Source organism: Miscanthus floridulus, chromosome 11, assembly GCF_019320115.1.
Source record: "Miscanthus floridulus cultivar M001 chromosome 11, ASM1932011v1, whole genome shotgun sequence".
NCBI lineage: Eukaryota > Viridiplantae > Streptophyta > Magnoliopsida > Poales > Poaceae > Miscanthus > Miscanthus floridulus.
In genome coordinates this window covers 16090374-16113518 of record NC_089590.1, presented here as the reverse complement: position 1 = coordinate 16113518, position 23145 = coordinate 16090374, and the positions used below count along the sequence as shown (strand labels likewise).

Below are 23145 nucleotides of genomic sequence, written 5' to 3'. Positions count from 1 at the left end.
GAAATGTCTCATGTGGGCTTGTAAATTAGCTGAACTGATATAAAGCCCGCCACTTTCTGTGGTCAACTTTTTGTAAAATGATAACCTCATAACAATCTGTGTACCTGAAAAAAACTAGAGTCTTGGAACATGTTCTGTTTATTTCAGCTGACCTTCGAAAATATTAGGATCATATGATCTGCAGTTATTTCTTTCTCACTAGTCTCTTTGGCTCAACATTTTTGCTTCTAGATTATGGTAAAATAAAAGTTAGGGAACAAGGTTCCACGCTGCTTGGAAGAATGCTGACCACCTGAGGAAATGAGCAAACTGTTAGTTTGTTTTCTGGCATGCAACTGACTCCTTTGCATTTCCCATTTCATGAATAATCTCCTCATCTCATTGATACTTTGATAAGATCCTTCAATCTCATTGCAAATGTCATTCTATTAGTAATGAATAAAAAAAAATCTGAATTTTAAAATTTCAGAATTGATTTTAAATAGATCTTGAAAGTAATTTCGTTTTTGGACAGAAAGAAGGGTTCCTGGCTGTTGGATTTAGGAATTTAAACTCTGACTGCAGGCTGTAAACTTGAACATGCTTTCGAACCTTACGCACACAGCTCACCATGGAAGAATCTATACATAGTGTGTGATTGATAAATGCAAAGACTTGTGGTTATGCTCGTTTCTCACCATACAGGGAAATTATACGCTAATTTGTTAGGCTGTCCTACCATGCAATACAATAACACCTTTATTAGCTATGAACTTTGAATAGAAATTATAGACTGATGTGGTATAAATCATAAATCAAGTGTGGAGAAGTCACGTACAAAGATATAAACCTTCAACTGCATATTTGAAAAAATGGTACCTGTATATGTGGTGTAGGCTGTAGGCATAAGTGTGTCATTAGTGCAATACTGAGTTTTAGAACCATGAATCCATTACAGTTTATTGTATGTTATCTAGTGTAGCTACCACCAATATTTACTAGGATACTGTATCCTATGCTATTTGAATGATATGTTGTCTAGATGTGTCTCCCTTCAACGCATTGTTTAAATCCATATGTATTTGAATTGATTTGTTTTTTGATCATCGCCAGTGCTGCTCCATTATTATTCTGAAAAATTGGCAGACAATACTACTATAAGTTGTCTTCGTATCTTTTTTTAACTACATTGTGACTTGCGGTACAAATCGGACAGTTGTCAATGGCTGGCAAAATTAGAGAAATTAGTTGTTGAAGGTTGAATGAAATTGTTACCTGGTTTGTGATGAAACATGAAAGTGCCTTTGACATGGTTCTTTTGCTAAGCAAATTTAGTCAGATGATATTGCGGTCCAGAGTTCAGTTGACGTGTAGACTGACTATGAGATGTAGGGGCTTCCTCTACCATATTCTCCTAAAAAAGAGACTATAACCAGTGGCAGCTGTTGTGTTTGCAGTATTTACTGTTCCCTCTGTACACAAATATTGAAATATAAGGCATTCTGAGTTTTTTTGTCGTTTGTCCACAAAGACAAGGAATTCTGGCACCCAGCACCCCACATTTTATTAATTATCTCCCATTCTGTTGACATCCTTCCATGTAAATACAGTGGTGTAGCCCAACGGCCGCTTGAGTTAAGGAAATTAGGTGTGGTCCTTATCCTTTACTCAGGAGCACACACATCTATTCTATTCCTAATCTGTCTTAAAATCTCCAGAATGCCTTATATTTGTCGATGGAGGGAGTAGTCAATGTTACGTACCTTTGTGATAACCGAGTACGATCTCTCCAGAGGTAAAGGGGACAATATATAGAGAGCCTCATGGCTAAATATAGAGTGGGCCTATAGATGGGCCTATAGATAGAGCCTTAACCATACACTTAACACCCCCCTTCAAACTCAAGGTGGAAGTGGAGGATCTGAAGCATTGAGTTTGATCAAGTGAAGCCGATGCTGCTCCCGAGTTTGTGCTTTAGTGAAGAAGTCGGCCAATTGCAACTCTGAAGGCACATACTGGAGAGAAATAGTCTTCTGATGACAATGAGACCGAGTAAAGAAAGCATCCACACCAATATGCTTTGTGAGTTCATGCTTCACAGGATCATTAGCAATTTGTATGGCTCCTGTATTATCACATAGAAGAGGTGTGGTAACATCACAAGAGATGCCTAAATCAGCCAACAACCATCGAAGCCATACAATCTCTGCAGTAGTAGTGGCAAGGGCTCGAAGTTCAGCTTCTGTACTAGAGCGAGATACAGCTGCTTGCTTCTTGGACTTCCATGCAATAGGAGAAGAGCCAAGAAGAATGCAATATCCAGTGATGGAACATCGATCTGTTGGGTCACTCGCCCAAGTGGAATCCGAGTAAGCATGAAGCTGAAGCGGACTATCATGCGCATAGAGTAAACTTTGAGATGATGTCCCCCGTAGGTAGCGTAGCACGCGAAGTAAATGTCCAAAATGAACAGAAGTTGGGGCACAAACAAATTGACTCAAAATATGGACTGCATGAGCAATATCCGGCCTAGTGACAGTGAGGTAAACAAGGCTGCCCACAATGTGTCGATATCGAGAGGGATCCTTAAGAGGTACCCCATCAGTGGGACGAAGCTGCAAGTGAAGATCCATGGGTGTGGCAGCAGTTCGACTATCAGTGATGCCTGAACGAGCAATAAGATCTTGGATGTACTTAGACTGAGAAAGATGATAGCCCTGAGTAGAGTGCTTGACCTCAATGCCTAAGAAATAACTGAGAGGACCCAAATCAGACATCTGAAATTCAGCACTGAGTTGTTGCATCACATGGGAAATGTGATCCTTATCATCACCCGTAATCAGCATATCATCAACATAGAGAAGAAGCAACGTACGGCCACGTGGTGACAAATGAACAAATAAGGCCGGATCATGATCACTAGCAGAAAATCCAGCAGCCCGTATCACGGAGACAAAACGCTCATGCCAAGCACGAGGAGCCTGTTTAAGGCCATATAAAGCACGGCGAAGACGACAGACATATCCTGGAGGAGCGACAACACCCGGGGGCGGTTGCATATAAACTTCTTCAGTCAAATCACCATGAAGAAAGGCATTCTTGACATCCATTTGAGATATGGGCCAAGAAGAAGCTGCTGCAACTGCAATTAATGTACGGACTGTCGTCATATGAGCAACAGGTGCAAAAGTCTCATCATAATCTAGACCCTGAGTTTGCTGAAAACCTCGCCTTATATCTCTCTATAGAGCCATCTGACTTGGTCTTCACTTTGAATACCCACTTAGATGTAATAGGTACTGTGTGCGATGGCAATGGAACAAGATCCCAAGTGCCTTGACGATCAAGGGCGGCAAGTTCCTCAGACATAGCTAGCTGCCATTCCATAATTTGAGAAGCTTCCTGATAAGTGGATGGCTCATCAACAACAGCATGCAATTGGGGAAAACCGTACTTCTCTTCAGGATGAATGGTACTGTGGTCTCGAAGATTATATCGTGGAGCAACCTGTAACTCATGAACATGTGAATCATCAATGTTATTATTAGAAGCATCAACAGCGGGCTCATCTGGACTAGCCATGGTGGGAGAAGTAGACGGAAGCTGGGAGGGACGACGGCTGTAGACACGTGTAATAGGTGGTTTTGAAAAAGATTGAGATGGAGACGAGGATGTTGTAGGAGGTAAAGGTGGTGTGATGGAAATAGGAGGATCAGATTTGGAGGAAGGCTCAAAAAAGAGGTGGACTCTGTGGGAGAATATGAAGGGGTAGTGGAAGGGTTATAAAAGAAGGGGCGATCCTCATCAAAGGTAACATCACGAGAGATGCGTATGCGACGGGAAGAAGGGTCATAACATCGATAACCTTTATGCTCAGGACTATACCCTAGAAAAACACATTCAACAGATTGTGCAGTCAATTTTGTGCGCTCACGAGGTGCAAGCAGAACATAGCAAGTGCATCCAAAAACTCGAAGATGATCATAGCTAGGAGTACCAAAAAGTACTTCACCAGGACAGTGATCAGACAATTTGGATGAAGGTTGCCTATTGATGAGATAGACAGCAGTGGAAACAGCTTCTCCCCAAAAATGAGAAGGGACAAATGATGAAATCAAAAGTGTGCGAGCTGTCTCTATAAGATGGCGATGTTTTCGTTCAGCAACACCATTCTGAGCATGAGCACCTGGACAAGAGAGCTGTGCAAGTGTACCCTCAGACGATAGAAATTGGCGAAAGACAGCAGACAAGTACTCACCCCCAGAGTCTGAACGAAGAACTTTAATGGGAGCTGAAAATTGTGTGTGAACCATTCGAACAAAAGACTGATAAATGGAACACAATTGTGAACGATGTTTCATGAAATAAATCCATGTATAGCGAGAATAATCATCAATAAAAATGACATAGTATTTATGGCCACCTTTTGTAGCAAAAGGTGCAGGACCCCATACATTAGTATGAATAATATCAAAAGGTCTAGCAGAACGAGAAACACTAGAAGGGTAAGGAAGTTGTATTTGTTTGCCAAGCTTACAACCCTTACAATGAAAGCTAGACTCAATAGAGGTATGACCTAAACAACCTTTATTTATCATGGACGACAACCGAGACCCGGAAAGATGACCAAGGCGATGATGCCACTTGGCAAATGAAGAGGCTGAAGACGATGCAACGGATGAGACATGAGCTGTAGATGGAACGGACGAAGGAAGACGTAGAGTGTTCAAAACGTAGAGGCTAGAAGCACCTTTACGGCGATGGCCAGTCCCAATCACTTTCCCGCTGCGACGGTCCTGAATAAAACAAGATGAGTCATCAAAACCAACAAAGCAATTTTGGTCGGTAATTTGACCAACCGACAGAAGATTCATAGACAACTGAGGTACAAAGGAAACATTGGGTACAGAAAAGTGATTATTGCAAAGTGAACCCTGATGAGTGATATGACAATATGTACCATCAGCTGTCTGAACAGAAGCACCATCAGGGACCGGCTTGCAGGCAACCAGCTGGGACTGATCAGAGGTCACATGAAAAGAAGCGCCTGAATCAAGCACCCAAGCCGAGGGAGCACTAACAGTCGAGGAAGTAGCCACTGAAACTGAGCCTCTAGGAGTGGAACCAGTACCACGACCACGACCACGACCACCATGAGCAGCACGCCGTGCACGATACTCAGCCAACTTCTCTGGATGATGAGAGAAACAATTTTCTGAAAGATGACCAGTCCTGCCACAATGCTTACAAGGTTCGGCAGAGGTACTATTGGGTGCACTAGTCCTCCGAGAAGCTGCCAACACACCATGAGACACTGTAGAGGACAGGGACTTGAGACGAGTTTCTTCTGCAAGCAAATCTGACAAAGCATTTGACATAGTGAGATCAGAAGAACTGTGAAGCAACCGTGTACGGATGGAATCATACTCAGCTCGAACTCCCATGACAAATCTGTAGGTGAAAAACTTTTCAATAAATTTATGTGCTGGACAAGAATCAGCTGAACATTCAGGTACCATGGAAGTCAATGATCCCATCAATCGATCAAAAGCAGAATAGTACTCATCAATGGACATATCATTCTGCTCTATGACATGAGTTTGCTGCATAAGACTATGTAAAAGAGCCCCACTGTCCTGTACATAGCGCTGCTTTAGATTTTCCCATATGGCCTTAGCAGTTTTGAACTTAGATAGACTCATAATCAAGGATTGTTTAGTACTATTGACCATAGCAGCCATCACTTTGCCATCATTGATACCCCAATCCTTTACTGCAGTAGCATTACTACCATCCTCCTTAGGCTTAGAGGCATTGTCAGTTAAATGATGTAGTAAACCATGACCCCTTAAAGCAGTTTCTACACAGAAGGCCCATTCAGGATAATTTGGACCCTCTAAAGTGATACGGATGACAATTGCGTTGAGTTGAGACTGAGACATGATGGAAACAACTGTTAACAGCTGACCAAGGAGGAGGGAGGCAGCGATCTGTTACCACTGTGGTATAAGAAGCAGAGGACCCCCTCTATTTGCTGAACGTGCAAGACCTCCTCTGCTCTGCTCCCACAGGCGGGCAGAGCAGGGAAGTTGGAGACTGAAGAGGCGTGGAGCAGCGACGAGCGGAAGATGACGATCAGGACCTCCTCTGCTCTGTTCCAACAACAGGCGGGCAGAACAGAGAAGCCGGAGATGGAAGAGGTTGAAGAGGCGACGAGCAGCGACGAGCGGAAGCAGCAGACGACGATCCCCGCAACGGAGACGAGTCGCGAGCGACGTGCCCTGCGACGGATGATTCGCGATGCAACGCGACGAGTCGCGAGCCAAGTCGCGGGCGGGCGATGAGACGGGAACGGGCCGTCGGGCGAAGGGGCACGGCGACGGGCCGCGCGAAGATGCGCGATGAGATGGCGACGGGCTGTCCACGCCGGAAGATGGGCGACGGGAGGGCACAGCGACGGGCCGCGCGAAGAAGAGAGGATCCCAAGGGAAAAAAAATGGATCTTGGATCAGACTAATCTAATTCTAACCCTAATCCCATAGCTCTGGTACCATGTTACGTACCTTTGGGATAACCGAGTACGATCTCTCCAGAGGTAAAGGGGACAATATATAGAGAGCCTCATGGCTAAATATAGAGTGGGCCTATAGATGGGCCTATAGATAGAGCCTTAACCATACACTTAACAGTCAACAGGGTGCCATTGCTGCTGCTCATATTCGCTTGGCGGTGCTTGTCTAGCATGAAAATTTTATAGTTGGGTTGGATATACAATATAATTTTACTTTGATCCATCCATGACTGCAGATGTTGTTTCTTAGTTTCCTTACTCTTCATTGGAGGTTTTAGATGGTCACTTTATTTTTCTCTATCAACTTGGCAGCCCAGAAATTCTTAAGACAAGTTTTCATGTTGAGCTCGATGTAGCTAAAGCAACATGGTTATCCCATGACATTGTGATGTTTTCATCAAAGAATGGAGAAATACTATTACTAACAGTGGTTTATGATGGGCGGTATGGCACTACTATTACTCACTGTTCATTTGAGAAAGCCATACTTACAGTTTGTACAAGTGTTTTAGACTTTGTATTGATTATTATTATCTGCTTTTTTTATTTACAGAGCTGTGCAAAGATTAGATCTTATGAAATCCAAAGCATCTGTCCTTAGTTCGGTTGGTTATCTATGCCTTTGTTTTGTTCCTTTTTTTTTTGACTCAACTGAAGGGATGATGTTTTTATGTTTACTGACCTGCTTGGTAAAGGGTGCTACAACTCTTGGAAGTTCGTTCTTCTTTCTTGGCAGTCGTCTGGCAGATAGCCTTCTTGTGCAATTTTCCTGTGGCATGCCAACATCAGTTCTGCCTGATCTAGACGAGGTTAGTTTTATGACATTTCTCTCTGGATGTGCCTCTTAAATTTTTGTTTTTATTTGAGAACTTCACCCTGTATGCTTAAAAAAATGTACTGCTCACTTCAAATAAGTTCTTGCTTACTGCCACTGTGACACTGTGTAAACCTATATAGCTAACAACAACAACAACAACAACAAAGCCTTTAAGTCCCAAACAAGTTGGGGTAGGCTAGAGTTGAAACCCAGCAGAAGGAATCAAGGTTCAAGCACGTAAATAGCTGTTTTCCAAGCACTCCTATCTAAGGCTAAGTCTTTCGGTATATTCCATCCTTTCAAGTGTCCTTTTATTGCCTCTACCCAAGTCAATTTCTGTCTTCCTCTGCCTCTCTTCACGTTACCATCCTGGCTTAGGATTCCACTACGCACCGGTGCCTCTGGAGGTCTCCGTTGGACATGTCCAAAGCATCTCAACCGGTGTTGGACAAGCTTTTCTTCAATTGGTGCTACCCCTAATCTATCACGTATATCAGCGTTCCGAACTCGATCCCTTCTTGTATGACTGCAAATCCAACGCAACATACGCATTTCCGCGACACTTATCTGTTGAACATGTCGTCTTTTCGTAGGCCAACATTCTGCACCATACAACATGGCAGGTCTAATCGCCGTCCTATAAAACTTGCCTTTTAGCTTCTGTGGTACCCTTTTGTCACATAGGACACCAGATGCTTGGCGCCACTTCATCCACCCTATTTTGATTCTATGGCTAACATCTTCATCAATATCCCCGTCTCTCTGTAGCATTGATTCTAAATATCGAAAGATATCCTTCCTAGGCATTATTTGACCTTCCAAACTAATATCTTTCTCCTCCCGAGTAGTAGTGCCGAAGTCACATCTCATATACTCAGTTTTAGTTCTACTGAGTCTAAAACCTTTGGACTCCAAAGTCTCCCGCCATAACTCCAGTTTCTGATTCACTCCTGTCCGGCTTTCATCAACTAGCACTACATCGTCCGCGAAAAGCATACATCAAGGGATGTCCCTTGTGACCTCATCCATCACTAAGGCAAACAAATAAGGGCTCAAAGCTGACCCTTGATGTAGTCCTATCCTAATCGAGAAGTCATCCGTGTCTCCATCACTTATTTGAACTCTAGTCACAACATTGTTGTACATGTCCTTAATGAGCCCGATGTACTTTGTTGGGACTTTATGTTTGTCCAAAGCCAACCACATAACATTCCTTAGTATTTTATCATAAGTCTTCTCCAAGTCAATAAAAACTATGTGTAGGTCCTTTTTCTTCTCACTATACCGCTCCATAACTAGTCTTATTAAGAAAATGGCTTCCATGGTTAATCTTCCGGGCATGAAACCAAATTGATTCATAGAGACCCACGTTATTGCTCTTAAGCGATGCTCGATAACTCTCTCCTATAGCTTCATAGTATGGCTCATCAACTTAATTCCCCGGTAATTAGTACAACTTTAAATATCCCCTTTATTCTTGAAGATCGGTACCAATATACTTCTCCACTCATCAGGCATCTTGTTCGATCGAAAAATATGGTTGAACAACTTGGTTAGCCATACTATAGCTATGTCCCCGAGGCATCTCCACACCTCGATTGGGATACCATCCGGTCCCATCGTCTTACCTCCTTTCATCCTTTTCAACGCCTCTCTGACCTCAGATTCTTGGATTCTCCGCACAAAGCGCCTATTGGTGTCATCAAAAGAGTCATCAACTGAAAGGTTGTGTCCATATTGTCACCATTGAACAATTTATCAAAATACTCATTCCATCGATGTCGGATCTCATCCTACTTCACCAAGAGATGCTCCCTTTCATCCTTAATGCATTTAACTTTTTTGGAGTCCCTTGTTTTTCTCTCACGAACCCTAGCCATCCTATAAATGTCCTTCTCTCCTTCCTTCGTACTTAAATGTTGGTAAAGATCCTCGTACGCTCTACCCTTTGCCACACTTACAGCTCGCTTTGCAGTCTTCTTTGCCACCTTGTACTTCTCTATGTTGTCCACACTCTTGTTATGGTATAAGCGTCTATAGCATTCTTTCTTCTTCTTAATAGCCTTTTGGACTTCCTCGTTCCACCACCAAGTATCTTTAGCCTCGCCTCCACTTCCTTTGGTTACTCTACACACCTTTGAGGCCACCTTCCGAATGTTGGTTGTCATCTTCTCCCATATGTTGTTTATGTCCTCTTCTTCCTTCTAAGAGCCCTCTTTGATAACCCTTTCCCTGAATACCTCTGACGTCTCCCCTTTCAGTTTCCACCACTTTGTTCTTTCAATCTTAGCTTGTTTATCCCTATGGGCACGCACTTGAAAACGAAAGTCTGCCATCAAAAGCTTATGTTGAGAAACAACACACTTCCCTGGTATCACCTTGCAACCCAAGCATGCTCGTTTGTCCTTTCTTCTTGCGAGGACAAAGTCAATCTGGCTAAAGTGTTGTCCGCTACTGAAGGTCACTAGATGAGATTCTCTCTTTCTAAAGAAAGTGTTGGCTATCATCAGGTCAAAAGCTACCGCGAAGTCCAGAACTTCCTCCCCCTCCTGATTCCTACTACCAACCCAAAACCTCCATGAACTGCCTCGAAACCTGCACTTGTAGTACCTACATGCCCATTAAGATCTCCTCCTATAAAAAGCTTTTCACTACTAGGTACAACTCTAATCAGGCCATCTAAGTCTTCCCAGAACTGTCTCTTAGCACTCTCGTCGAGGCCTACTTGGGGGGCATACGCACTAATTACGTTCAAGACTATATCACCAACGACAAGCTTGACTAAGATAATCCTATCTCCTTGCCTTCTCACTCCCACCACACCATTCTGGAGGCTCTTATCAATCAAAACTCCTACTCCATTTCTATTCGCGACTGTCCCTATGTAACAAAGCTTGAAACTTGTATTGTCCACCTCCTTCGCCTTCTGACCCTTTCATTTAGTCTCTTGAACGCATAATATATTTACACGCAGTAAACCTATATAGCTAAAAGTGCCATTATTATCATATTTGCAGTTAGCACTAGAAATTTTCAGTAAAATAATAATCTTTTTAAATTTCCATATTTGCAGTAAGCACTCAAAATTTTCAGTAAAATAATCTCTTTTTTTTCTTCTTTCTGTGGAATATATAAAGATCCCTGTATGTTTTTCCTAGTTTCTTGTCTCATCATTCTCCTGTCCATCTCATTTGTTCTCTCCTTATTGTGCTGTGTTTATTATGCTTCTTTATTTATGCATTGCTTGTCGTATCCTCACATTGACCCAATTCTTCTCATCTCAACTTCTCTTCTCAAGAACTACTAGTCTCAATATCAGTATTCTCCAGTTCCCAACTCTGCTCTGTGAGTTTGGTCACCAACTTTAATGTTGAATAAGGGTTGTGCATTGGAGAGGAAATATACACCTCTGCCTAATTTTGTGTGGCTACTTTGGCTCTTTCTGTATTGTGTTTATTCCTCATGCTCTCTAATGTGGCCATTGGGATACTTTAAAGAGATGGAATTAACAAGGAAAACATGGATTTGAGGATCTAAGTATTGTTGTAATGGGTTGCATCCGAGGAGAGGGATTAAAGGGTAGAATTGGGGAAATTAGGGGTGATTAGAGAAGGGGAATGACTGCCCTAGGTGTTAGAGTAAATAGGAATAGTACCACATTGTCTATCTACGTGGGGGTTTAGTCCTATGTACTCTATATAATCAGCCCATGAGGCCCAATGCAATACAATGAATATTCCACCAATTCTGTTCTTGTGTGTTGAGCTAAAGAAAAGCTGACTTGTCAAATAAGTTCATGAAAAAAAGCAGTTCCAAACCAGGGCCATTATCTAGATTCACATGGTGGGAATGCCAGTGCAGAAAAAACCCTCCGTTATTTGTTTTTCATTGGGCCTGTTTGGAATAATTCTGAGCTAGCTTCCCATTAGAAAAAGCAGACCCCGAGCTAATCGTCTTGGCTTACCAATCGTCAGTTGTGCCTTTTCTTTTACATTATTATAAGAGTTTTGTGTAGTTCATTAAATTGTTAGTATCTTACTGATTGTTTTTTTTTTGTTTTCTGATTCTGACAACTGACACTTTTTATGATTTATTATGCATCATCTTCTTTCTATACATACTTCTGGCTATGCACATATCATTTGTAACACATGTGCAGTTAGCTTTTGCGAAGTATGCTAAACTCCTTGAACCATGGTGACTGATATATGGTTATCTACTTGTGTAACAGTCTGCTGATATTGAAGGTGATCTGCCTTTCTCAAAGCGCCTGAAGAGGATTCCCTCTGATGTTCTACAAGATGTTACCAGTGTTGAGGAACTTTCTTTTCATAATAAGACAGTGCCAAATATTGTAGATTCAGCACAGGTATGAAGAATACTTTCTATTGTATGGTAGCCATCTGTTTGTGGTTACCTTCTGTTGCGCTGTAATATTTTCTCTTTGCTGTTGGTGATATGATTTCTACTTTGGTTAAGTTCATTTTAATGGTTACATGATGAGTTTGCTGCTGCTCATAGCTGCGTAGCTGCTTCCCATTTTCTTCTTTCTTATTGCTCATTTATTTCACCAAAACTTTACAGAAGATCTCATTTGTTGTGAGAGATGCTCTGATCAACGTTGGTCCTCTGAAAGATTTTGCATATGGTTTAAGAACTAATTCTGATCCCAATGCAGCAAGCATTGCGAAGCAAAGCAATTATGAGCTGGTAATTTTTATGATACTCTTATCTTTCAATTGTTGTTTATAATTATATGTCTACATTTTGATTTGTTCTAGCTTGGTCTAACATGTACATGGAATTTATTACATTTTTTTATGATTGATTTTGCAGAAAACATGGTTGATTGATTGATTCCATCAATTGCTTAAAATGCCAGTGTTTTATGGGATTAATACTAGCTGGGTTTTGAGATGTTTCATCCTACATGCAAATTTAGATTCTGAAGTCAAGGGAAAATAGTGAAAAATAAGGACAAGAAAATGTGATAAAAGCTTACTAAAACTAACAAGGGAGCCTGGCACTGCTTGGTTTCTGTGCAGGTCCCCGATTTTTACTTGAATGTGTTTATGCAATTCTCGCAACAAGAGTAATGTCAAGAATTGGAGGATGTCCAATTAATAACTACATTAAAACATGGAAGATAATGATATATGATCAGGTGCTATTTATACTTCAGTCCTTCTCAAAAACTTATTGCAAATAGGACTAGGACCTCTAGGAATCAATTTCAGACAATGGACTCAAGGGCTCAGCTCTTATTGGCATGGAGATCACAGATCAGGGTACATATTTTTCGAACACACAGGAGAGCTGCGTATCATTTCATTGAAAGGAGAAGAAAGAGTCGTACATAGACCCAAACACACACGCACGCGCGCGCACACACACACCCCTCAAAACGTAGCATGGTGCCACATGATCCTTAAAACGCAGCAAGGCCGGCTTTAAATGTCACAGCACTGAGTTATCTACCTTTCGTGAGATGACAATTAGAGCCATCCTCCTGTTTCCATTTTTAGAAATATTGTCTCAGAGTCAGAGGGTCCCTTTGCAAAGTAAGTTTTTCAAAAGAACCAAATTAAAAAAATCGCAACATGCAATTAGCAACCAATTGTTCGTGTACACGGCTGTGTAGCCCGTTTACATGCCGTGTAAATGCTGCACGGTGGCTTGCCGTGTCCGTTTAATCACCGTTTAGCCCGTTTAAATGGCCGTTTAGCCTGAATAAATAGCTAAACAATAGGTGACTGTTTAGTCTGTTAAAACGTTTTGGCTAACATTTTCTTTTTCATTCATTTTACTTTATGTATTAGCTGCTGGAGTATTCTTCTGTACTCTGCAATTGACTGAAATTTTTTATGGGGTAAACATTGCTCGAAGCAGATCCCCTCTGGTTGTTTGGGATGGGAGAACTTAGATTGGGGTAACGAAGGAACTAGATTTCTTCTTGCTTGATCAGTTGAAGCGGGCTTATGTGGGACCAGCCCTAACACATGGAGCTTACACATCCAATCCTTACGCTAATTAACTGAATTAATTTGCGCTAATCATCCTGATTGAAGTGATCCATAATTTTACTCTGGTCACCATTGTTCGCATCAAATCTTTGTCGCTCTTCAGGCAATGAACTAAAAAATCTACCTGTCCTGATTTTGTAGTTTAATTACTGAAGCTGTATAATGTTTGTTGTTCTTCATTTAATATAAGTTTCTTCCTTTGTGATAATATTGGGTGTTTCAGGTGTGTTGCTCTGGGCATGGAAAAAATGGAACACTCTCGGCCCTTCAACAATCTATCCGTCCAGATTTAATTACTGAGGTGCATGTTTTTTTCTTCATTTTTCTTTTTGTATTTTTGGTCCAATCACTTTTTCACTCTTTTGGGAAGCAGATAATTCTTGGTTCATTTGCTTTCTTTGTCAATTTGATGCCACTATGACACCTGGTATTGTTCTTCTGGACATATTCTTTTTTCTCGAACTACGCAGGAGAACTGTGTGTCATTTCATTAAGGAGATAAAAATACAAAGGAAAGAGGCGAAGTGCCTTTTCCAGACTCCAAAAAACACACAAAACGAAAAAGCGATAAACTTTACAGAACCTTAGATTTTGCAAAATCTGGTTGGATGGGCTGCTGTCATTATTGTGATTGGTAGACAAGCTGTGTCAGTAGAAAAAGGAAACAGAAGAGTTTGCTAGTAGCGAAGGATATATCTGTAGCTATAGATGGTTGGTGTTGGAGGCAGATTTGTGCTGTATTTTGGTAGTTGTGTTGTTAGTGAGCAAATTTTGGCTGTGAGCGTCCCAGTGATGATGTGTAAGAGGGCTTATCAGTGGTTCAGTGGTTGTCATGTAGATTTTTTCTTGAACGTAAGGTTGTCATGTAGATAAAGAGGGGGGAGTTGTGTTGATTGTTGGCGATGAAGATGATTTTATTGCTACCAAGCGGTGGCAATCACTGTCTACTTTAAGTCAAATAGGGTGTGTTTGGTTTTGTGGCCAACTTCTGGCCTGGCTAGAATCCTAGCATAGGCAGTCTTAGCCTGCTCCCACCAAGCCAACCCCTAGCTAGCTCTAGAGCGTGTTTGGTTGCCTGGTTTGTTTTGATACAGTCACCTCTTCTCTGAATTGGTAAGGTTACCCCTTTGAGGTATTTCGTCGAAGTGATGGACATCCATTTCTCAGAGAGCATGAATCTTGATTTATACCTCTATCTTTAAAAGGACTTCAGGCTCGAATAATGTGTACATGTATATTTGTATTTGTAAAGTATTTCTGAAATTGTTTTTCTAAAGGAAAACGGTCATAATGTGTGCATGACGTCATCAAGCTAACAAGGGACAGAGCACGCACAGGGCGAGCACGGCAGCAGAGGGAGCTCTTCCCGCTGGCCCCGCCATCCGGCCCCGCCGCACGAGCTCACTGCAGTTGGGAGTAGGGATGAAAACGGATCGGATACGAACCGATATCACCGATATTACATTTGTTTTCATATTTCTATCCGGATTCGGATTCGAATACGGATAGTGTTAACTATGTCGGATAGGATAAGATTGGATATCAACATCATAAATATGTGATTTGAGTATTCGGATACGGATACGGTATCAGATGTTGGATATCCGGACTCGGATACGAACAGATCTCAAGCCCTCTAAACGGATTTGGTTTCGAATACGGTCGGAAAATATCCGTACCGTTTTCATCCCTAGTTGGGAGGAGGAACAACCGAGCACGGCGAGCACAGCAGCACGGCACCTCACGGTCATCTGCCGAGCACGGCACCTGAGCAGAGCACCTAAGCACGACCAACACTGGGAGGAGTAACTGCCGAGCACGACACCTGAGCACGGCGAACCCACCCTGCAGCGCTGCGACATCCAGGCCAGGAGGCCCCACGCAGGCCAGCAGTGTTAGTCGCTGAATTCTTACTCTTGGTAGTAGCAGAATTCTTACTCTCATCGAGAGAGGATGACACTATGAGTTGGAGCAATTTTCTGGTTTATTTCCAAATGCCATGCCAACCTGAGGGGTTGGGGATACATATTTATAGGCTGCTAGCCAGCCAAGCATGTGCCAAGATGCTAGTCTAAGATGCTAATATGCTGTCCTAGCTAAGATGCTGTCCTCCAGTCAAGGAGATGCTGTCCTCCAGTCGGTCAGTCAAGGAGATGCTGTCCTTGCAGTCAGTCAGTCAAGGAGATGCTGTCCTTGTAGCCACAAGGACCTGCAGCCACCATATGCTGCAACCAGCCCCACAAAGACTGCTGCAGCCCCACAATGACCACAGAGACTTATCCCATCATTTTCCCCCTAAGCCTTCTGCGTTGTCTTTTGTGAAAGTGGAACCATCCCGGTCCTGGAGTAGAGTTCAAGGAACTTGATCCTCCCAAGGGGCTTGGTGAGCAGGTCCGTAAGCTGGTCCTTGGTGTTGATGTAGCTCGCCTTGATGCTCCCTTCCTCAAGACAACCTCGGATGAAGTTGTACCTCACCCGGATGTGCTTGCTGCGTTCATGGAAGACGGGGTTCTTTGCCAGGGCCAGAGCGGACTTGCTGTCCACCCTGAGCTCCACCGCTCTAGTGTCTCTGCCGAGGAGAACCCCAAGCAGTCGAGCGAGCCAGAGCGCCTGACTTGAAGCGGTGGAGGCCGCTATGTACTCGGCCTCGCAGCTGGACAGGGCCACCACCTGCTGCTTGACCGACTGCCAGCTAACGAGGCATTTGCCGAGGAAGAAGAGGATCCCGCTCGTGCTCTTGCTAGTGTCGATGTCGCCGGCGTGGTCGCTGTCGCTGTACCCGACGAAGTGTGCCGCCCCAGGGCACCTAGGGTAGTAGAGGCCGTGGTCGAGAGTCCCCGCAACGTAGCGGATGATCCTCTTCACAGCCTGCTGGTGCTCTATCGTCGGTCGCTGCATGAACCGACTAACGTAGCCGACGGAGAATGCCAAGTCCGGCCATGTGTGGGCGAGGTAGCGAAGGCCCTCACAAGACGTCGGTACTGCGTAGCGTCCACCTCCTCCATCGTGCTGTCGCGGCTCAGCTTCAGCCTCTCCTCCATCGGAGTGAAAGCTGGGTTGCAGTCGGTGAGCCCAGCTAGCTCAACGACGCGCTTGGCGTAGGCGGTCTGTCGAAGCGTGATCCCGGAGTCATCCTGATGCACCTCGATTCCCAGGTAGATGGAGAGAGGCCCCAGGTCACTCATCTGGAAGGTGGCCTTCATCTCTTCCTTGAATGTCGCCACCTCCGCATCCTTGGTGCCGGTGATCACCAAGTCATCAACGTAGATACCCACCAGCATAGCATTTCCTCCACTGCTCCGTCGGTAGATGGCCGCCTCGTGCGGGCTTTCCTCGAAGCCCATCCCCTTTAGCGTGGAATCCAGCTTGGCATTCCACGCCCTCGGTGCCTGCCGCAAGCCATAGAGGGCCTTGTGCAGGCGGAGCACCTTGCCCTCCTTGCCGGGGATCGCAAATCCCGGCGGCTGGTGCACGTAGACCTCCTCCTTCAAGTCGCCGTTAAGGAACGCCGACTTGACGTCCATGTGATGAACACGCCAGCCCTCCTGGGCAGCTAGCGCAAGGAGTCGCACGGACTCCATCCGTGCCACGAGAGCAAAGGTGTCGTCGAAGTCGACCCCCTCCTGCTACACGAAACCTCGTGCCACCAAGCGAGCCTTGTGCTTGACGATGGCATCGGTTTCATCCCTCTTCAGCTTGTACACTCACTTAAGGGTGATTGCGCGGTGACCACGAGGAAGGTCAGCAAGCTCCCAGGTGCGGTTCTTCTCAACCGCATCCATCTCCAACTGCATCGTGGCGCGCCATGTCGCGTGTCTCTTGGCCTCTGCAAACGACCGAGGCTCGCCGTCGTCACACGCAAGGTGCAACTGCGCCTCCAGGTCGTGAGGCACCGGTCCTGGCACCAGCTGGTCGCCGAGAAGGTTCTCCATCGTACGGTACCGCAACGGCTCGCCGTCGTGGTACGAGTTGACGCGCTCCTCGTCGTGAGAGAGCGGAGTAGCGAGCTCAACCAGGCCGTGCTTGACACGAGTTGGTGGTGGAGTAGACGTGCCCGGAGTGGTCCCTGTCGGTGCTGGAGTGCGTGGCGTTGCTGGCTGTGGTGGAGCCGGCGAAGAACTCATCGCAGTCGAGGTCCTGGCTGAAGAGCGTGGTGTCGTCGGAGTAGCAGGCGCCGGGGTCGGTGGAGGCTCGGGGACTGGGGTAGACGCGCTCGCCGAAGAAGAGCTGTCTACTCCCCCAGCTCCCTCGAAGTGGACGTACTCGATAGTGAAGTCGTTGTACGTCGGAGCCGAGTCGTCGTCCACCGCCTTGTCCCACGCCCATCCTCGCCCTTCGTCGAACACAACGTCACGCGCCGTGCGCACACGCTGTGTCTTCGGGTCGAGGATGCGGTAGGCCTTCGAGCCCTCCGCGTAGCCGATGAACACTCCCGGAGTGCTCCTGTCGTCGAGCTTGCTGATGTGGCCAAGCTCCTTGGCGAACGCGAGGTAGCCGAAGACCCGCAAGTGGGAGACCGCCGGCTTGCGCCCATGCCAAGCCTCGTACGACGTCCTGCCGTCGAGCGCCTTGGTAGGCGAGCGGTTGAGGATGTAGACGGCTGTCACCACCGCCTCTCCCCAGAAGACAGCCGGCATCCCCCTCTACTTGAGGAGGGCCCGAGCCATCCCCACAACTGTCTGGTTGCGCCGCTTGACGATGCCGTTCTGCTGCGGGCTGTACGGCGCGGAGTAGTGGCGCTGAATGCCCTTGTCAGCGCAGTATGACGCGAATTCAGCCACCGTTGTTGGTGCGCAGCACGCGCAGCTTGCGGCCGCACTCCGCCTCCGCAGCAGCCTGCGCGCGCCTGATGGCGTCCGCAGCCTCTCCCTTGCTGCCGAGGACCATCACCCACATGTAGCGGGAGAGGTCGTCGACGAGCAGCAGGAAGTAGCGTCGTCCTCTCGGTGTGGCCGGTGTCATCGGGCCACACAAGTCCCCGTGCACAAGCTCGAGCCTCTCCTTGGCTCGAAAGCTCGCCCGCTGGGGAAAGGGGAGTCGCCTCTGCTTCGTCAACACGCAGACGTCGCAGAGCTGCTCCACATGGTCGAGGCACGGCAGGCCTCGCACCATCTCCGTGGCACTGAGCCGCTTCAGGGCCTCAAAGTGAAGGTGCCCAAAACGCTCGTGCCACTGCCACGCCTCGTCGTCCCGACGAGCAGCGAGACAGAGGGGTTGTGCCACCTGCACGTTAAGGACGTAGAGTCGATTTGCGCTTCTGGATACCTTGGCAAGAAGGCGACGACGACGATCCCAAATCCTCATGACTCCGTCCTCAACCACCACGCGCGAACCGTTCTCATCCAGCTGGCCCAAGCTGATGATGGAGTTCCTCAACGTGGGGATGTAGTAGACTCCGGTGAGCAGCCTGTGCTCACCAGACATGGCGGTGAAGATGACGGAGCCGACTCCCTTGATCTCCACGCCGGAGGCATCCCCAAACTTGACGGAGCCTCGGACGCTAGAGTCAAGCTCGGTGAAGAACTCCCGTCGACCGGTCATGTGGTGGGTGGCACCGGTGTCGAGGCACCACCGTTAGTCTTGTCGTTGCCGGAGCCGTCGCCGAGGAGGGCGTGTGCTTTCGGCTCGTCAAGGTGGAGGAGGGCCGCTGCGGCCGGTGCCGTTGGAGGTAGCTCGATGCTTGCATGTGCCATGAACAGAGCTAGCTCCTCCGCCTGTGCGACGTGGGCCTGGCCGCGTCGTGGCTGTCGGCAGTCCTTGGCCCAATGGCCAAGCTGGCCGCAGTTGCGGCAGGCGTCGTCTCGTGCCGGCTTGTGCCTGCTGGCGGCGCCACCCTTGGCGCCTCCGCGGGCATCACCCTCGGCACGTCCTTGCGACCCGGCCTGGGCGTCTCTGCGCGCCTTGCGTGGCTTGCCACGCTTGCGACCGCCTGTCGCGGAAGAAGGCTCCCTCTTCTTCCAGTCACCTTGGCTGGCAAGCCACTGCTCCCGAGTGAGAAGGAGCTTCCCGCCAGTGGTGATGGGCCCCGAGAGAGACTGTGGCTCATCACTGTCGACGACCTTGAGGCGACCTATCGCCTCCTCGATCGACATCGTGGAGAGATCCAGCAGGGACTCGATCGAGCGAGCCATCTGCTTGTACTTCTCGGGGACGCAGCGAAAGAGCTTTTCGACAGCTCTCTCCTCGCCGTAGGTGTCATCGCCGAACTGCAAGAGTGTTGAGACGGAGAGCAAAGTCATCAACGTCCTCACCTGGCTTGAAGGCCAGGTTCTCCCATTCCTTGCGAAGTGCCTACAGTGTGGACTTGCGGGCGCGGTCGCTGCCGATGCGTGCCGCAGCGATGGCGTCCCAAGCCTCCTTGGTAGTCGGCTTGTTGGTAAACGAGAACTGCATCTCGGGCGGGACTGCAGCGATGAGGGCATCCAGCGCCCGTCGATCTAGGTCGTAGTCGACGTCGCCGTATCGGACTGCCTCCCACATGTGCCGCACCTGGAGCTTTACCCTCATCACCGCAGCCCACTCGACGTAGTTGGTCTTGGTGAGGGTTGGCCACGTACCGCCGGGACCGACGTCCCTGACAACAGCCTGGAGCCCGTGGTAACCACGGTACCGATCCGGGGAGAGAGAGCCACGCTGCCTGTGAAGGCCACGCTCTCCATCGACCCGTTCGCCACCGTTGCTGTGCGCGCCTCCTCCAGGAGCGCCGTCGGCGCGTCCGCGCCTGTCTGGGCTGCCACCGCGCTCGTGGGCGTGCACGGCTTCCCCCAAGGAGCGCACACCCGCTTGCGCGCCTCTCCAGGTCTCCTGCGGAGCCTACGCGTCCGAGTCTGTCTGGGCTGCCGCCACCGTCTCGTGGGCGTACGCGGGCTCCCCACTGCGCAGCGCCCCAGTCTGCTGCTTAGCCTCCCTCTCTAGCTCGCTCGCGGTCCGCGTCGGCGGTGTCGTCAGCGGAATGGAGCTCCGATTGCCTGCGATCGCCGTCTCTGCCAGGGCTACTTCTCTGCAGACCCGCCCAAGCGCTCTCGCCTCCGCTCTGCTGCTCTTCTGCCAGCTCCGCCTTGCCAGCCTCGACGCCCTTGCCTCCGCCTCAGGGGTCTCTGCCAACTCGCGGCGTCGCTCGCGCTCCCCTTCTTGCAGCGGCAGTTCGGCCTCCTGCCGACGCCGCGTGCTCGAGGCGACCGAGCGCTGAGACTTCCCTGCGGCATGACGCGCTTAACCGGGGGGCTGCTGCGTGGGGAGAGGGCTGCTTCAGACGAGCTGCTGCTCGTCTGCGCGGGGGAGGAGTGAGCACGAGCGGCCGGAGTTGCTGCTCGCAGCTGGGGCTGTTGTGTGGCTGGGAGAGGAGATGAGTAGGAGATGCTCAGGCTACAGGATAGTACGGCTCTGATACCAGTTGTTAGTCGCTGAATTCTTACTCATGGTAGTAGCAGAATTTTTACTCTCATCGAGAGGATGACACTAGGAGTTGGGACAATTTTCTGGTTTATTTCCAAATGCCATGCCAACCTGGGGGGTTGGAGATACATATTTATAGGCTGCTAGCCAGCCAAGCATATGCCAAGATGCTAGTCTAAGATGCTAATATGCTGTCCTCCAGTCAAAGAGATGCTGTCCTCCAGTCAGTCAGTCAAGGAGATGCTGTCCTTGCAGTCAGTCAGTCAAGGAGATGTTGTCCTTGCAGCCACAAGGACCTGCAGCCACCATATGCTGCAGCCAGCCCCACAAAGACTGCTGCAGCCCCACAATGACCACAGAGACTTATCCCATCAAGCAGGACGTGGGCGAGCGTGGCGAAGGGCGCCCTGAGGTCGAGCGGCGACGTCGGGCTGCGCGCCGCCATCGGCGAGTCGTAGTCTAGCGCGACGCCACACCTAGGCCTCCTCCGCACGATCGGCAGCACGAGGAATGACACCGGGCGGGCGGGCACACGAGCGTGGGCACGCATGCACGAGTTCACGAGTCCCCTAACCTCCCCGCGTGCGCGTCGTTGGAACCAAGCATTGGATTAGCCTCGTCGAGAAGGAGGGAGGAGCTGGTGGTCGGCGAGGGGCTCGCGGGGATGGTGATTTGGCGGCGGCGCTCAGGGTGGAGGAGGCTGCGGAGGCCGCGGCACTCCTTGGTGTCATGTCGATGGCGTGGATCTCCTTGAGGATCCCCGACGCGTCACCGGAGGGCTGCTTATGGGGAGCGTGGTGACACGGAGGTGAGCGGGGAGGGCCGCCGTGGAAGGCCGCCGGGAAGAGGCGAGCGGAGGAAGCAGAGGCCGAGTTTCGGGCGGTGACGAGACTTTCTCGCGGGCTTAGCCAAGCCTGGCTCCCAAAGAACGGCCAGCCCCTGCGTTTTTCTGGAGCCAGGCTAGAGGGTGGTTGTTGGCTTCCTGGAGCTTGGGTTGGGCCTCCAAACAGCCAACCAAACAACCTGAAGGTGGCTTCCGGGAGCCTGGTTGGGAGTTTGCCACCCAACCAAACAAGCCCATAGTGTAGAAGGTGACAGAAAGTTGGGGAGTAGGCATAGTAGGAATCTTTATCACTGTTGAGCTGTGTATCTTTGTATTTATAGGAGAAAGAAAAAGTGTAACAAAGCACAAGAGCACCCAACCTGGGGAAGAAACTCCCCCACAGTCCTCTTAACTAATCATGCCCACCATGAAAATAAAAGGCTATCAATCATGGCCATTGCCACCAATCTAACTTGACCACAGGGCTCTCAAGCCTTTAGCTTCAGACAGGCACCTTAGGTGGGTGGCCCCAGAGATGTCTCTAAGAACATTAGAAACCCTTGGTGTGGCACCATCTAAAACACATGTATTCTGATGCACTGATGCTTCCATTCCATAACCACCAGGCTCCCAAGATGACATCAGGATTAAAATAAATCCTTTTCAGTTTGCTTTGTGGAATGCGGGCCCATACTTGTGTTTTCTCCACCATTCTGCAAATACCAAGTCATGACATTGTGGGAAAGTGTAAGAGAAATTGATGTGTTGGAGGTCTGTAGTACCAAAACAATTATATGGTGGATGTTAGCAATATTCCGTAGTTATAGCCTTATAGGTTTACTTTTAGGTTATTCTTGTTGGACAGGTAACAAACTAGACAAGTGGAATTTGATCTGCCAGAGGGCAGCTTGGCCACAGGCCGCTTGATTGCATTATATAGAAATAGCAAACTTGGGATACAAGAAGGTCTCAACCGCTACAGCATATTCAAACTGCATAAAGCAGATGCTATGATTCTATCTTGGATGCTAAGGCATCTGAAAACTACTAGACAGTGAATAGTAAATGTCTAGGCAGTAATAGTAAATAGCTTAAGTAACTAGATACATTGAGGATCAGCACTAGGCTAAACCCTCAATTCTCAGATTTTTTAGGTTTGCTATCTACTAGTATTTTACTTATGTTTGTTCATGACTTGTCTAGGTGGAATTACCAAGTTGCACAGGTATTTGGACAGTTTACTACAAGAGTTCTCGTGGAAATACAGCTGACAATAATGAATATCATGCTTATTTGATAATAAGCCTAGAAAGCCGCACAATGGTAACTCTGATTTGATTTTTTTTTTGTTTACTTGAATATTTACTATAACGAGTTACCGAGTTATCATTTATAGTTTTTGTCATGTGGACGCACTAAGAGATAATAGTTTTTTTTTATTCTTGGTACTTAAAGATATTAGAATATAGAAAAATTTCAGACTTTAGTTGACATTTCAATTTTGCTTGATCCTCTAATTTCTGTTGAAGAAATGATT

General features: G+C 47.5%; 1 protein-coding gene across 2 annotated transcripts in view; it reads left to right on the top strand.

Moving 5' to 3' along the window:
• Positions 1-23145, top strand: part of LOC136494569 (probable cleavage and polyadenylation specificity factor subunit 1) — a 43646-nt gene that overhangs the window by 5430 nt on the left and 15071 nt on the right. For both annotated transcript variants that reach the window (XM_066490720.1, XM_066490719.1), the window contains exons 8-14: positions 6863-6994; positions 7104-7155; positions 7246-7359; positions 11599-11736; positions 11952-12077; positions 13614-13691; positions 22812-22931. In XM_066490720.1, coding sequence (XP_066346817.1) covers positions 6863-6994; positions 7104-7155; positions 7246-7359; positions 11599-11736; positions 11952-12077; positions 13614-13691; positions 22812-22931 — 760 coding nt within the window. The remainder of the gene's footprint in view (positions 1-6862; positions 6995-7103; positions 7156-7245; positions 7360-11598; positions 11737-11951; positions 12078-13613; positions 13692-22811; positions 22932-23145) is intronic.